Below are 15,424 nucleotides of genomic sequence, written 5' to 3'. Positions count from 1 at the left end.
AACCTGGGTGTACAACTTTTTGGGTTGCCTGAGCCTCTTTTGAGTGAAGAGGAATTCTCTTGAACTGCGTATAAAATATATAACATAGTTAATGTATATTAATTATGATGTCAAAAGTTTATGATCTTGGGGCATATTACTAGCTGTCCAGGGTTGCATGCAGGCCAGGGGTTGGGCAGACCTGGCTTAGAGTGTCTTCCTTTGTCAGAGGGAAGCCCTTCTCTTTAGTCTTACATGCTGTCTTCAAGAGTATGCAATGCTTCTAGAGTTTATGATACTAATCTCCCCTGCCTGGACCTTGTCAAGCTAGGCATTGAGCAGTATCAAGTGGTTACAGTTCAGCAGACTGAAACAATATTTATTCATGCATTGAGATGTGATGATGACAGAAAAGAGAGACAAATTGGTTGTGGGGCAAATGCTGCCAGAGTGGTACAAGACTGTACCAGTGGCTGGTAAGGTAATACACAACACCCAAGTGGCTATTAGCCATCAGCGGTTTCAGGATGGAAGTTTGGAGGACTGACCTGGAAGCACTGACCTCCCAAGATCTCAATGGGGGCAAACCCACCATTTCTGCTTTTGCTCTCAATGGAATGGTGGCAGGAGGGTCTGAGGAAGTTGGATGTGCAGGTATTTTGATATTTTTGGCACAGCCTCAGGATACATATAAAGAAGATATGAGCTGGCCTAATGATGACCAATGGGCAGGGTGCAACCAAACCTTCCCATTTTTCAACTGCCCAGTTGAGAAATGGGACAGGCTTGGTTGCATCTTCATGGACACAGGGTACAAACGTGCCAGTCGCTTTACTCCCTCCGCCATTATGTTTGTTCCAAAGCGAAACCATAGTGTACATGATCAGAGTGATGCAAAAAGACAACCTATTTTGTTCGTAAGGAGTTAGTAAGTTCTTCCAGAAGTCTATCTAATGGATTTTGTTCCTCCCTATTTCTGCCTATTCACAGGCAGGAAGTGGCTAAAGAAGCAAAGAGGAAGCTATACCCTTCAGTTTGTCAACCCCTGAGCAGCGCGGAAGGCTTCATTTTCTGTGTGAAATCAAGGTACAACCCACAACAGCCATTCTTCAAGAGCTTCAGTCCAAGGCGAATATTAGACTGCCTAATGTTACCCTCTAGCTTAGTGGCCCCCAACCTTCAGGGCACCAGGGACTGGTTCCTTGGAGAGAGGGGAACAAGGGGCTGTGGTTTTACATGCTGCCTGCATCGTGCGGATGGGGCTTTGGTTTTTTTTTTTTGTGTGGCCTGATTGCTGGCATGCCACGGACTGGTGGCAGTCCATGGACCACGGGTTGGGCATCCCTGCTCTATCTGTACTATACATATCAGAACCTGTTCAATATTGACCTTTAAAAAAAAAAGATAAAACATGCTAATCTGGGCCATAACAATTCAGTAGACAATATCTGAAGAATCCCAATGGACAGTACGGGTTTTTTTTCTCTGTACATTGCTCACCTTGGATGTCAGAGCCCAACTGCTGGGTTATCAATATAACCGGGGTGAGTAACGAAAAATACTTACAGCTGTCATGTTTCTTCTACCAATGGAATGGCTAGCTGTACTAACATTCATGTGATGGTGGCAGTCCTAACTTTCAGAATCAGTTCTGAATAAAGAAGTGCTCACCAATCCGCGTGAACAAGGGGGAGCTCACTGGTGGCATGATGCAGCCCAGGCTTCAGGCATTGGAGATGGATGCCAAGTAAAAGTCGGTCTTGGGGAAGAAGCTATTCAGACAAGTAATCAGATAAGAAAAATCCTTGCCACAGCTCCGGTTGTTTTGGACTGATACAGAATTGGGCGTGTGAAGACCAGGAAAAGAGCTAAGAGATGGATGGTGATGGCAAAGTAAACAGACCCAGAAAACTACAGACCGATCAGCCTAACATCAATACCTGGGAAAATACTGCAAAAAATAATCAAAAAATAGATCTGCGAACATCTAGAAACAAAGTTATAATTAAAAGGCAGCACGAATTTTTTAAAAAGAGATCATGCCAAACCAATCATTTTATTCTTTAACAAAGTGACTAAATTAGATCAGCAAAATGATGTGGACATAGTATATTTAGACTTCAGCAAGGCATTTGACAAAGTAGATCACAGTCTACTTCTTGGTAAGTCAGAAAAATGTGGGATAGACACCATCACCACCCGATGGATTTGCAACTGGTTGACAAACCGTACTCAACGAGTAATCCTTAATGGTACTATATCTACATGGAGGGGAGTAAGCAGTGAGGTACCACAAGATCTTAGGCCCAGTACTCTTCAATATCTTCATAAATGACTTAGATGAGGGAATAGAAGGAGAACTCATTGAATTTGCGGATGATACTAAGCTGGCAAGAATAGCCAACACCCCAGAAGACAAGCTCAGGATCCAAATGGATCTTGACAGACTTGAACAATGGGCCCTATCCAACAAAATGAAATTTAATCTGGAGAAAAGCAACGTTTTACACCAAGACAGGAAAAACAAAAGTACAAGTACAGAGTAGGTGAAATTGGCTCAAAAACTAACTGAGAGAGACCTTGGAGTCCTAGTGGACAATCACTTAAGCATGAGCCAGCAATGTGTGGCAGCAGCCAAAACTAATACAATCCTTATCCTTGGTTGTATAGACAGAGGCATTGAATCAAAATCATGTTAAATATTAGTAGCCCTTTATAAAGCCTTAGTAACCCCACACCTGGAATACTGCATCCAGTTTTGGTCACCACATTACAAAAAAGATGTTGGAAAAAGTTGCAATTTTGCAGCTTAGTTACAAAGAAGAGCAACTAAGATGGTTAAAGGCCTGGAGGCAAAAATATATGAAGAGCCGTTGCTGGCTTTGGGTTTGGCTAGTCTAGAGAAAAGAAGGACTAGCAGGAACATGATAGCACTCTTCCAGTATTTGAGGGGCTGCCACAAAGAAAGGGGGTCAACTTATTTTCCAAAGCACCTGAAGGCAGGACAAGAAGCAACAGATGGAAACTAATCAAGGAGAGAAGCAACCTGGAATTAAGGAGAAATTTCCTTACAGGACAATAAACCAGTGGAACATCTTGCCTTCAGCAGTTGTAGGTGTTCCATCACAGGAGAGACTGGACAGTCATTTGTCTGAAATGGTATTTCTTTTGTTGGGGGTGTTACTTGGAACCCTGACAATAGCTTGAGCAGGTGGCTGGATTAGAAGACCTAGGTCCCTTCCAGCTCTATTCTGATTCAGGGAGGGCTGGGTTCTGGGAAAGATGCTGGCAAGTGGGCCTTGCTGTGATATTGGTTGTGACTGGAAGGCAGGGGCAGAGAGACAGGCAAGCTGGTGAGGTGTATAGTGTTGGGGGATGTGGAATGAAAAGATGAAGTGGCTTATACCCTGCCTGAACATTGTTTTCATTTCTGATTAATCATGGCTTACTCTCTGGTTCAGCAGAATTTTTGGAACAGAAAGGCTTAGTTCCTACATATTTCAGAATAAAGGATTTTTCCCATTTATGTATACCCTAGAGAGGATTCTGGGCAGCTTTTGGATAGGAAATGGACAAGAAAGTGTCTGCTGTGCTTAGTGTCCTGGCAGTTGGTGTCCCCCATCCAGCAGAGAGTCAGTGTAAAAGTCAAGATTCAGTGGCAACCCTGCTCAGCAGGATCCCCTCTTCTCCCAGGTGAACATGTAACTGGAGAAATTCTGCCCTGCCTGAAAACAATTCCCAGGGAGAATATGCAGCAAATTGTATTAGAATGAGTTAGATCTTGAAGCAAAATAATAATTCTCCAAGCATCCAAGAGATTTCAGATTGAAGATAAACACTGAAGCACTTACAGTACATGAGATGTATACCCAGAAAAGGTGTGACTTTTTCCTTCTGTCTTTCACTGTGTCAAAGGATTAGAGAGCAATCATTTAACATTTTACAATGGAAACATCATTAGTGGTGGAAGGCAATTCTAGGAAGCTCTACCTGCCTATCCCAGTCACTACTCTCCATTGGAGCTTTTTCAAGTTGGCACAGGAGCAATTGATTCAGACATGGCATCATTATCTAGATCATCCATTTCAATGTGAAAGGGCCCCTTCCCGGTCATTTAAAATCAACCTAAGGTCCACTTAGACAATCCACTCAGCAGAAGGTCTTTCAGAAAACAAGTTCAGCTTAAGTTTCTGTAGGAGAATGTGGGAATTGCACATAGGAGTTCACTGGCTGTGGAAAGAGATAACAGCCCCAAGGTGGGAGCTGTTAGGAGATATTTCAAAGAGTTGCTGCCCTAAATGGTTTCCTATAAATCTGCTCAGGAGCATTTATAATTTTCACAATTATGTGAATTACCTGACTAAGGTTTAAAGATGCATTTCTGAAATCTGTTTGCCAGCTATGTGGACTTGACAATTTCACTCAAGAAACAACCATGTGAACCTGGCCAGGACCATGTTGGTATATCCAAGTGGACTCTATACCTTTGTTACCATTGGACACATAATGAATTTTATTTTCTAAGTGAAGGACTTCGCAGTTCTCTCTGGTCATAATATTACTTTCAGCCCATTTCCCAATCATCAAAATTGCTTTAAATTTTATTTCCAGCTTAGTTTTAACTGTCTCACCAAATTTTGTCATCTGCAAATTTGATGAAAAATGGGTAGAAGAGTTGGAATACTTCTTTGGGTGCTCAAAAAAAATGAGACTCTTTAGTGCAGTTTTTTGAGCCAAATAAATGTCATACATTGGACCAGTGTGGCAGATTATGATCTATTCTTTCCACATGACAATACAATCCCCAAAATGGCCCATATTTCCCAGAGGCCCTAGGGCAACTATCTATGGCAGCGGGAAGACCTGCCCAAAGGTAATGGGTGCTAAGAATCACCGGGTTAAATCACGCTGATTTTGGACTTTGGGCATAGGAACAGAACATTCAAACAATGAAAACAGACACTCGACTAGAAGAACTGCTGATTGAACTCAACAATATGCATTGGGATATCATTGGATTATGTGAAACACAACAAAATGGCAAAAATTTAGTTGAACTTGATAGGACTGGGCATTTACTATACACTAGAGGTACTGAAGATGGATGATATGGCAGAGTTGGTTTTCTCATCAACCAAAAGCTGAAAGACATGGTAGTAAAATTTGGAAGTATATCAGACAGAGTAGCCCAATGCACCATTCAGTTGAACAAACAATACAAGCTTCAAATCATCCAAACTTATGCATGAACCATAAACTGTAGTGATGTTCAGGTCAAAGAGTTTAACGATGACATGGCCTGCCTTGAAGACAAAGAAAAATGCCGATACAAAACACTAATGGGTGACTTTAATGCAAGAATAGGAAGAACAATACCTGGAAAAAAACAACTGGCTCTATGGAAGTAGTGGATGAGATAATAGAGGTGACTGATGGACAGGAACTTTATATCATGAACACATTTTACAAGAAAAAAGCTAGTAGAAAATGGACATGGAAGAGTCCATCTGGGTACAGAAGCGAAATTGACTACATCATGTCAAGTAATAAAACCATATTCTGCAATTGTACTGTTGGATCAATTGTTTTAATGTTGGAAGTGACCATAGAAAGTCACAAGCTAAAGTGAAGATAGACTGTCAAAAAGAGTGTATGAAAATGATAAAGACGTTATGAAAAACAAAAAGAGTGACAAGCTGTTAGAAGTGAATAGCAATTTTGAGATTAATCTATCAAATCACTGTGCTCTATTGCAAGATTTAGAAGAGATGAACATTACGGACCAAAATGGACAAATAATAAAAAGCATCCTTGAATTTGCTACATTTATAGCATTGTTGGAAAAACAGTCAAAAATTTCTGATAAAACCATTAATTTAATGAAAAACTGATGGACAATGAAGCATACTACAAGTTTCACTAATAAACTGGAGTATGTTGAACTTTTCAAGACCATAAGAAAACATATCCAAGAAGAAACATGTAAGTTTAATGTGAAACTTGCAAAAAAGGCAATTGAAGAAAACAAAGGGATTAAAAGATTTTAAATTATTAAAAATACAAGAAAGAAGGTTTTTGCATTAAAATGTGAAGAAGGCTCTGTGTAGAACAAGACAGAAATTGTTAGAAATAATTAGAAAATTCTATTCAGAGCTATACAAAGATCAAGATCAACACAAGCAACAGGAGAAAACAGAACTACTTAACTCATTTTTTGCATCTGTCTTTACACAAAAGATAGTCAAACCTATCAAAAACAGCACCACAAAAAACAGATTAGGAACACAAGTTAAAATAGGGAAGAAAATGGTAAGTGAACACCTGTCTACCCTAGACGAGTTCACATCACCAGGACCAGATGGATTACACCCCAAGGTCCTGAAGGAACTGGCAGATGAGATCTCAGAACTGCTCAACTATATCTTTCAAAGATCCTGGAGCTCAAGGGAACTGCCAGAGGACTGGAAAAGAGCTGATGTAGTTCTCATCTTCAAAAAAAGAAAAAAAAATAGATCCAGGAAACTACAGACCTATCAGCCTGACCTCAATACCAGGGAAGATTCTGGAAAAATTAATCAAGCAACTAATCAGCGAACACCTAGAAGCAAACAAAGTAATAACCAAAAGCCAACATGGGTTTGTCAAAAACAGATCATGCCAGACTAATCTTATTGCATTCTTTGACAAAGTGACAAAATTAGTGGATCAGAGGAATACTGTCAATATAATTTACTTGGACTTCAGTAAGGCATTTGATAAAGTAGACCATAACCTACTACTAGATAAAGTAGAAAAATGTGGGTTAGACAGCATTACCATCAGATGGATTCATAACTGGCTGACCAACTGCACTCAATGTGTAATCCTCAATGGAACTGCATCTACATGGAGGGAAGCATGCAGTGGAGTACCCCAAGGTTCTGTTTTAGGCCCAGTACAACATCTTCATCAATGACTTGGACGAGGGGATAGATGGGGAACTCATCAAATTTGCAGATGACACCAAGCTGGCAGGAATAGCCAGAAGATAGGCTTAAGATACAGAAGGATCTTGACAGACTAGAACATTGGGCGCTATCTAACAAAATGAAAATCAATGGTGAAAAAAGTAAGGTTCTACATGTAGGCAAGAAAAGCAAAATGCACAGGTACAGTATATGTACCTGTAATAGTAACTGTGAGATGGATCTTGGAGTCCTAGTGGACAACCAAAAAAGCCAACACAGTTCTAGGCTGCATAAACAGGGATAGAATCAAGATCACGTGAAGTGTTAATACCACTTTATAGTGCCTTGGTAAGGCCATACTTGGAATACTACATTCAGTTTTGGTCGCCAAATGTAAAAAAGATGTGGAGCCTCTAGAAAGAGTGCAGAGAAGAGCAACAAATATGATTAGGGGACTGGAGGCTAAAACCTATGAAGAACGGTTGCAGGAACTGGGTATGTCTAGTTTAATGAAAAGAAGGACTAGGGGAGACATGATAGCAGTGTTCCAATATCTCAGGGGCTGCCACAAAGAAGAAGGAGTCAAGCTCTTTTCCAAAGCATCTGAGGGTAGGACAAGAAACAATGGGTGGAAACTAATCAAGGAGAGAAGCAACTTAGAACTAAGGAGAAATTTCCTGACAGTTAGAACAATTAATCAGTGGAACAACTTGCCTCCAGAAGTTGTGAATGCTCCAACACTGGAAGTTTATAAGAAGATGTTGGAAAACCATTTGTCTGAAGTGGTGTAGGGTTTCCTGCCTAGGCAGGGGGTTCCCTTCCAACGCTGTTATTCTATTTCTATTTCAAGTAACAACACCCACGAAAGAGGAAATGCCAGTAATCCGGGTGGAGGAAGTATCAAGTGCCATAAAATCAATGAAAAATGGCAAAGCTTCAGGAAATGACTGTGTTACGGTTGACATCGTAAAAGCTGTTGGTCATATTTTACACAAGATACTAGCAAAGCTATACTCAAGATGCCTCAGAGAAGAAAAAATACCCGATGCATGGAAAAATGCTGAAGTGATTTCATATTATATAGAAATATAATAAATAAATAAATAAATATACACCAGAAAGGGGCCCAAAAAGAACCCTGGTGGCGCAGCAGAGTAAAGCACTGTTATTAACATCAGCTGCCTGCAATTACTGCAAGTTCAAATCTCACTAGGCTCAAGGTTGACTCAGCCTTCCATCCTTTCAAAGGTAAGTAAAATGAGGACCCAGATTGTGGGGGCAATAGACTGACTTCGTATAAATATATACAAAAGTATGAAGGCTTAACACATTGTAAGCCGCCCTGAGTCTCCAGAGAAGGGCGGCATATAAATTAAAAAAAAATGATTTAAAGAATTGCCCAATAAGCCTCCTTTCAGTCATCTACAAGGTTTTCACCAAGATAATAGCAACAAGAATATTGAGAACATTAAATGATGCAGTCAAAGTAGCAGGCAGGGTCCCGAAGTGGCTACGGCACAATGGATCACATCCATATTCTTCAGCAAGTCATTGAAAGGCACAATGAGTACATCAGGTCTCTGTGCATTGCTTTCATTGACTACGAAAAAAGCGTTCGACTCCATATTCCAGCAAGCAATAATTAAGGCATTGCTCTCAACCAAGGCGTAGACACTGCTTACATATACTACAATCAATACATGAAAAGTACAATGGCAACAATTTGCCTTAATGATCTTAAAGTGGAAATCAACATAGAATGAGGTGTACGACAAGACAAGACAATATCACCTATCTTTTTCTCAGCCTGCCTTAAAGAAGTATTTTGCAAACTAGACTTAGCAAAAGATGGAATAAAAATTAATGGCGCCTATTGCAGATGATCACTTAAGGTTTGCAGATGATGATGTTTTCATAAGGCCGAGAAGATCGAGAAGACCTACACATGCAAGAGCTGCACAAAGCAGGAGAAGCATTTAACTTAAAATAAAACTGAAAAAGAGCCAGGTTATGTTTAACAAATTCACCAAAGAAAAAAAAATTATACCTGCAGAGACTAAATGTAGTAGACCACTTCATATACCTTGACCAATGGATCTCAGTAGAAGGTGATACAATAAAGGAAATTGAACAGTGTGTTAAATGTTTAATGTAATTCTCAAGAACAACCTCCCCCTATGCCTGAAGAGAAAAGTTTTTGATCAGTGTGTACTACCTGCTCTAACATGCCATTGAAACATGGACACTAACCTCACAATCGATACAAAACCTATGAGTGGTGCAAAGAACCATGAAAGGATACATGCTTGGCATCACAAAGCAAGATAGAAAGACCTGCACATGGATTAGAGAACAAACCAAACAAATCATCAAGAGAGTCAAAGAATTGAAATGGAAATGGGCTGGTCACCTAGCAAGAAGAACGGATGGCAGGTGGACCAAGGCAGTCATAGAATGGATCCCACTTGATCAAAAGCGTCCATGAAAGAGGCCTAAAACAAGACGGATTGACAAGATGGATTGAAGAGCCTTGGTGGCGCAGTGGACTAAAGTGCTGTTAAGTAGCACTTAGCTGCCAGCTGCCTGCAATTACTGCGAGTTCAAATCTCACGAGGCTCAAGGTTGACTCAGCCTTCCATCCTTCCGAGGTAGGTAAAATGAGGACCCGGATTGTGGGGGCAATAAGCTGACTTTGTATAAAAAGAACACCGCTTGGGGGGGCCGAAAGCCCTACTAAGCAGGTATATACAAAAGTATGAAGGCTATTGCTTAACGCATTGTAAGCTGCCCTGAATCTCCGGAGAAGGGCGGCATATAAATCGAACCAATAAATAAATAAATAAATAAAATCAGCAAGTATTGAGAGCCCAATTGGCAAAAGAAAGCTCAGGACCGCATTGATTGGAAACAGGCAGAAGAGGTCTTCATCTCGCAGTGGGTAGACAATGCCTAGAATGACGATGATGGATGAAATGTCATGCCATGTTGCCTATTTTTAACTAAATAATTGAAATCTCATGATGTATTTCTATCAGATATTTTGCTGGATAAATTATTCAGCATTCTACAATCAAGGCAATTATCCATTCAAAAGATGAATTAAGAATAGTTTGATAAGATTTGTTCTTGAAAATCCATGTTGACTTCTAGTAATTAACAAATACAAGTGTTTGGTGATTCAAATCCTCACCCACAATTGGGACTGGAATCGTAGTTGTTTAGCAAAGTGGTTCTTAAGCAAGACACCCACGAGACCATTTTTCTCAGTGACTGCAGTCCTGGTTCTCCCAGTTACAGTTCTTAAGTAACCATACTGGTTGTTAAGCGGATGGAGCTGAAACAAGGTCTCTGCCTAAAACGGGCAGGAGGCTCTCGCCATGTATGGGCTGGAGAAAGAAAGCTCCAATCTTGAAGATTCCAGCTTTTTTTTTTTTTGCAGCTTCACTTATTCCTGCACCTCGCCCCCATTCATGAGGTGGAAGGGAAATCTTTTGGCAGCCAGCAGCAGCGTGCAACCTTCCCTGTTGGTTTCCCCACTGACTTTCTGGGAAAGCTGGCAGAGAAGATTGTGATCACATGATCTCAGGGACCTTGGCAACTGATCTTCAGCGTGAATAGGTTGCTCAGCATCCAAATCATGATCTTGTGATAGATGGTGTGTGTGTGTGACCTGCACAATGTTTTACAGCATCCAGAATTGCTTTACAGAGCGTAAAGCAGCCTTTCCAAGCCTTCATAACTTAAAATGACTGGTCATTAGTTGAGGTTACCAACATCTGAGTAGCTTGGCATCCAACATCTATTGCATCATCTACGTATAGATCTTTCCCATCTAATGCATGTAGATTTGGTAGGGATATAAGCTTCATGGGAAAGCAAGAAATAGCAATAGTGCTTAGACAGTCCTCTCTAAGCGGTTTACAGAGTCAGCATCACTTTATCCTATGGAACAAGCTCCACTAGAAATTTGGATGACTGTGTCACTACTGAACTTCAGAATTCTTAAAAACAGTCAACAGAAAAAGTGACTTATTATTTTGTAAAAATATGGTGTACTTAGGCCGTTTTAAAGATTATTTTTTATTTCTATATTACTGTTACTTCATTTTCATTTTTTTGTATACCATCTTCTGTCCTTTTGGAATTTGGCAGTATTTTTTTTTTAAATAAACTATTTCAGTTAATATCCAGGAATGCTGTTCATATGATCCTGGAGTTTTAAATTCAAGTAAAGATAAATTCCCTGACCATGTTTCTGTCAAGCCTGAGCTTTAATCCTGACACAATTTCATGGTGGAACACAGAGTTTTTGTTGGAGAAGCTTGAACAAAGCATTGCTACAGCTTTTCTTTATTATCTGTTATTGTTTTCCTTTCTTCGTTGAGCAGATGGTATATTGGTATTTTTCCTTTCCCCATTTTATAGTTTATTGAAAAGTTACACTGGGAGCAAATGTTAAAATTGAATTTTTGACTGAAAATGGAGTAGACATTCACTCCATTGTTCGTTATTTAGAAAGATGTTTAATGTAATGTCTTGTCAAGCAGTTCATTCATGAATACAAATTTTTAAAATTTGGAAGTAAAATCTTTTTTATTTTTGGTTGTCTGAAAATAGCAGAAACAACTTCTGTGCAATTATGTCTTGCTTTAGCTTTCAAAACTTTCCTAGTAATTTGATCTTTCCTAGAAGATCATTTGTGGTACATTTGCAGATTGTTATTTTTTTCCCTTCTCTTCTAGTCCTGTAAAGCCTAAACAGATATTAATTCAAGAAGCAGACCTTGAGTCAAGAAAAGCGAGATACGTTAATGCCGTACTTAACCATGCTAGCTCTGTCCCGTCTCTCATAGGTAAGTGCAAAGGTAAAAGGGGAGTTGTGGGTGATGGAAATATCACTAAGGTCAATGTGGAGATTAGCACATTCCAGGGTTCTTGGCTATCCTTTCCACTGGGAGGAATGGGGTTTGTTCAAGAAAAGACTTCCATTTCATCCAGGCCAGAGATGGGGTCAGGCGGCATGGAGGTTTGGGTGGAAGCTTATCAATCTTCTAAGAGAGTTCTGGAAGGAATTTTGCTTATAATTTGCAGGTGAATTCACAGAATATACCTAATTTTATAAAAGAATTAACTTGCAACATACATTGAAATGTAAACTAAGCAACAGGCTGGATTCATGCAATATACCAAACTCTGTTCCAACCAAGTTTCAGCATGTTGTATGAGAGTGCAGTCATTTAGTCTTTAGATGATTGGTTGGCCATGTTGGACAAACTTGATCGGATTGCTTTGTCATCCAAACAGGAGCTTCATTACAAAATCTATTGGTAAAACTTAGTTCAGGTTGACAGCACACAAAACTACCACATGATTGTTTGATTGCAATTATTGTAGACAATTATTGTAGACCACAGTTTACAAAATTGATGTAATCTATTATTTACTTTCATAATTAAGTAATAATTGTGATACATTGTATAATTATTGCTTCGATCCCAAAGGTCTCAAAATGGCGTACTAAATTTGTGGCAACAGGCACAGAGTTTATCTAGGGTCCTAAGGCTGAATAAGCATTGGAGGTTTGGTCTCCCTACCATAAAATTCTAGCTATGGGGCTTCAGGGGGGCTTTGTGGGGTGGGTGCTGCCCCTCTTTGGTTGAACACACTAACACATGCCAGCTCTTTTGTTACAATACAGGCCAGGTTACGATAGTGGCTTAAGAACGGGGGGGGGGGGATGTCATGTGTCAGGCTGTTGGGGATTGCAGTTTGCTTCTCCTGTGTGTCTAAGAACCCCTTGAGTTTCAATAGAAGGAGTTGAGTTTATTGTAATGGCTTATTTGCAGGTGGTTGTGGTCCTTTCAGGAAGATAACAATACAGTACTTTTAATACTAGTTTCCAGTTTTTCACACATGTAGTACTAACAGATGCATCACTCCTGGAATATTTACCATGTATATATTGAGAAAAGTGGTGTAAGTGAAAGAAAAAGGATTCTGTTTTTCCATTGTGTATCTCTGTTTAGTATGAGATTTGAGATTTTTGTACCCTCTATGACTAGAGGATTTGAGCTTTTCTTAAAGTATCCTGTTAGGTGAACTGTTTTGGTCTAGCTATTTAGTGAAAAATGGTAGCTTAGAAAACGTTGGACTGATTAAAGTTAAATAGTGTTGGACTGCTGGTTGGAGGACAAACTGGACAGGAAAAAAAACTGATTTTAAGAATCTCTCCTTTATCATATATTTAATCAAGCAGCACTTGGAATTTTCTTGGCACTGAGCAAATGCAATCCCCAAAGCCTCTGAGTCTTCTTTTACTGTATGCTGTTTCTCAATTTACGTTAAGGATTGTCTCTTTCTTTCTTTGGTTAGTGAAAAATAGATTCCAAAATGTTGTTAGTAGCAGAATCTCCCCCCTAACTGTCATGTTTTGATTAATCTTCTGTTCTGCTGAATTTCAGACACTGTCCATGAGTTGCACACACTGGTAGATACAGTCGCGTCCGAATCCAGTTACAACCACCCAACAGACTTGACCGTAAGGTACGAGGCCTCTAAGAGGACAGGGAGAACTTGGTGGCAAGTTTTTCCTGGGAAGCAGCTTTGCAGATCTCGTAGCATGTAAAAATAGGTATCATTATTTCAAGTTTGAGGAACTAGAATTTACTATCTATCAGGTTGGCAAAATATCCTTACTTACATGTACTGATATTTGGGTGACAAAGATCACAGTGTAGTTGAATAACAGTGAGATTTCTGGATGCATATGAATTAAAGATACAAATGCTCTTTTTGAGCATTTATTTCCCTGAGGTGAACAATAATTGAATAAAACAAATTGGGGATAAAATTATACAACTGAAAAGAAAAATATTTTTATAATGTGAGAGATCATTATAAAAGTGATTATTTTAAAAAGATAATGTGTTGAAGCATCTATTTAACTCTAAGCATAGACTTTTTATCTGAAAAAAGATCTAGGAGAGGAAGAGGAAGGTTAATGCCCAGGGTAGAAAATTTCCTTGACATGCTAGCTAAACATCTGTAGAAACAGGCAGCAGAATCAGACTTGCCTGAACATTCTCTTCACCTGAACTACAGGAGAAGCAGTCCTCAAATTATGACTAATGGAGCTGCCCGTTACAGTTGTAAGTCATGACGGTCATAAAGCAGATCACCCACATGATTGACTGATTACGACCTTTTTGCAGTGATCATTAGGCGAATGTGGCAGTCATTAAGCAAATTCATTATTTGCTATGTGGTGTTTTTGCCGAAAACTGGAAGCAAACACCAGTTTTCAGCAAAAACTTTGTAAATTGCACTCCCATGCAGTCAGCCATAAAATGTGGGCTTATTGCCAAGAATCCAAAATGCAGTCACATGACTGGAACCAGGTTGTAAATGCCTTTGGGGAAGATCCACTTTAACTTTGTACAGTCACTAAGCAACCGGTCATAAATTGAGTGTTAGTTCTATCACTCATGAAGACTCAAAACAGCAAAGGAAGCCTTTGTAATGCAATAGAAATAAAAACTCCCCTTTCTCCCAAATCCTCTGATAGTGCTTTGAATTCTGATCAACATGGTAGTTTTGTTGAAAGATAATATAACACACTTCTAATAAAAAAATAATACAAATTTCTTGAGGAATGTGCTTCCGTGGGTTGGACAATGGCTGTGGCATGGAGGCTGCAGTTTTTGAAATGGGACTGGATCAAGTCAGCAAAGAGAAGGCAGCTGGTCTTAGGCCTAAAAGGGAACAGAAGGCAGGCTAGGAAGGGGACCCAGTCTGTAGTTCCCATGCTCCATTTACTGGTGTCCCAGGTTGAAAAGTGAGGAGGGGGCTCCCAGTATTTGTGTGGAAAGCTTCCTCAAGAAAAAAAAAATGGGACGGTTTCCAGGGTTGGGTTGCTGCTCTTTTGTCTCCAAGTTTTGCACTGACGTTTTTTTCTTTCTTCCTGTTTTTGTAAAATGCCTTCCCTACGTAGGAACTACAGCAAACGGAGTCACAGCAAAACTCAGAGATTCAGTCTCAGCCAGTGGGTTGAGCACAGCAGGCGCGACTTTGGCCGGTTTGATGGCATTCCTGATCACTTTGAGCGCAGCCCAATCCTCAGCTAGAGGAGATTTTATTCAGAGTTGTTCTTTCAATGTTTAGGCACCGGCAGTTCAATTTAATTAATGTTTGTGTGTATTACTATTAATATGAAGGCCAATTTAATGTATTTGTTTTTTATTACAAATATTTGTTCACTTTGTCCTAGATCTTTTTCACTGCTGAATATTTCAGAAATGTTGTGTTTTTACTACTCTATTTGATATTGCACCTTGAATATGTTTATTTTAAAATTCTGGGACCTATTATATCCCTTTCCCCCTTCTATGCTTACTGTTTGTGTCCAGATTAATTGTCTACTTCTCTGTTTTAAAATTTGATGGAAAATCTAGGCACCCTGACTTTATTGTTACACATTGACAATGAAGAACAATGATACCA

General features: G+C 39.6%; 1 protein-coding gene across 5 annotated transcripts in view; it reads left to right on the top strand.

Moving 5' to 3' along the window:
• Positions 1–15,424, top strand: part of S100PBP (S100P binding protein) — a 23,514-nt gene extending 8,090 nt beyond the window's left edge. For 3 of the 5 annotated variants that reach the window (XM_034413224.2, XM_060691372.2, XM_034413222.3), the window contains exons 3-6: positions 970–1,065; positions 11,669–11,778; positions 13,387–13,468; positions 14,916–15,424. In XM_034413224.2, coding sequence (XP_034269115.2) covers positions 970–1,065; positions 11,669–11,778; positions 13,387–13,468; positions 14,916–15,048 — 421 coding nt within the window. In that variant the 3' untranslated portion in view covers positions 15,049–15,424. The remainder of the gene's footprint in view (positions 1–969; positions 1,066–11,668; positions 11,779–13,386; positions 13,469–14,915) is intronic. The other 2 variants (XM_087876757.1, XM_034413225.3) reach the window with 1 other exon arrangement.

The sequence above is a fragment of the Pantherophis guttatus genome, chromosome 10 (assembly GCF_059756535.1).
Source record: "Pantherophis guttatus breed Tessera chromosome 10, ASM5975653v1, whole genome shotgun sequence".
NCBI lineage: Eukaryota > Metazoa > Chordata > Lepidosauria > Squamata > Colubridae > Pantherophis > Pantherophis guttatus.
This window is presented reverse-complemented; position numbering and strand designations above follow the sequence as displayed.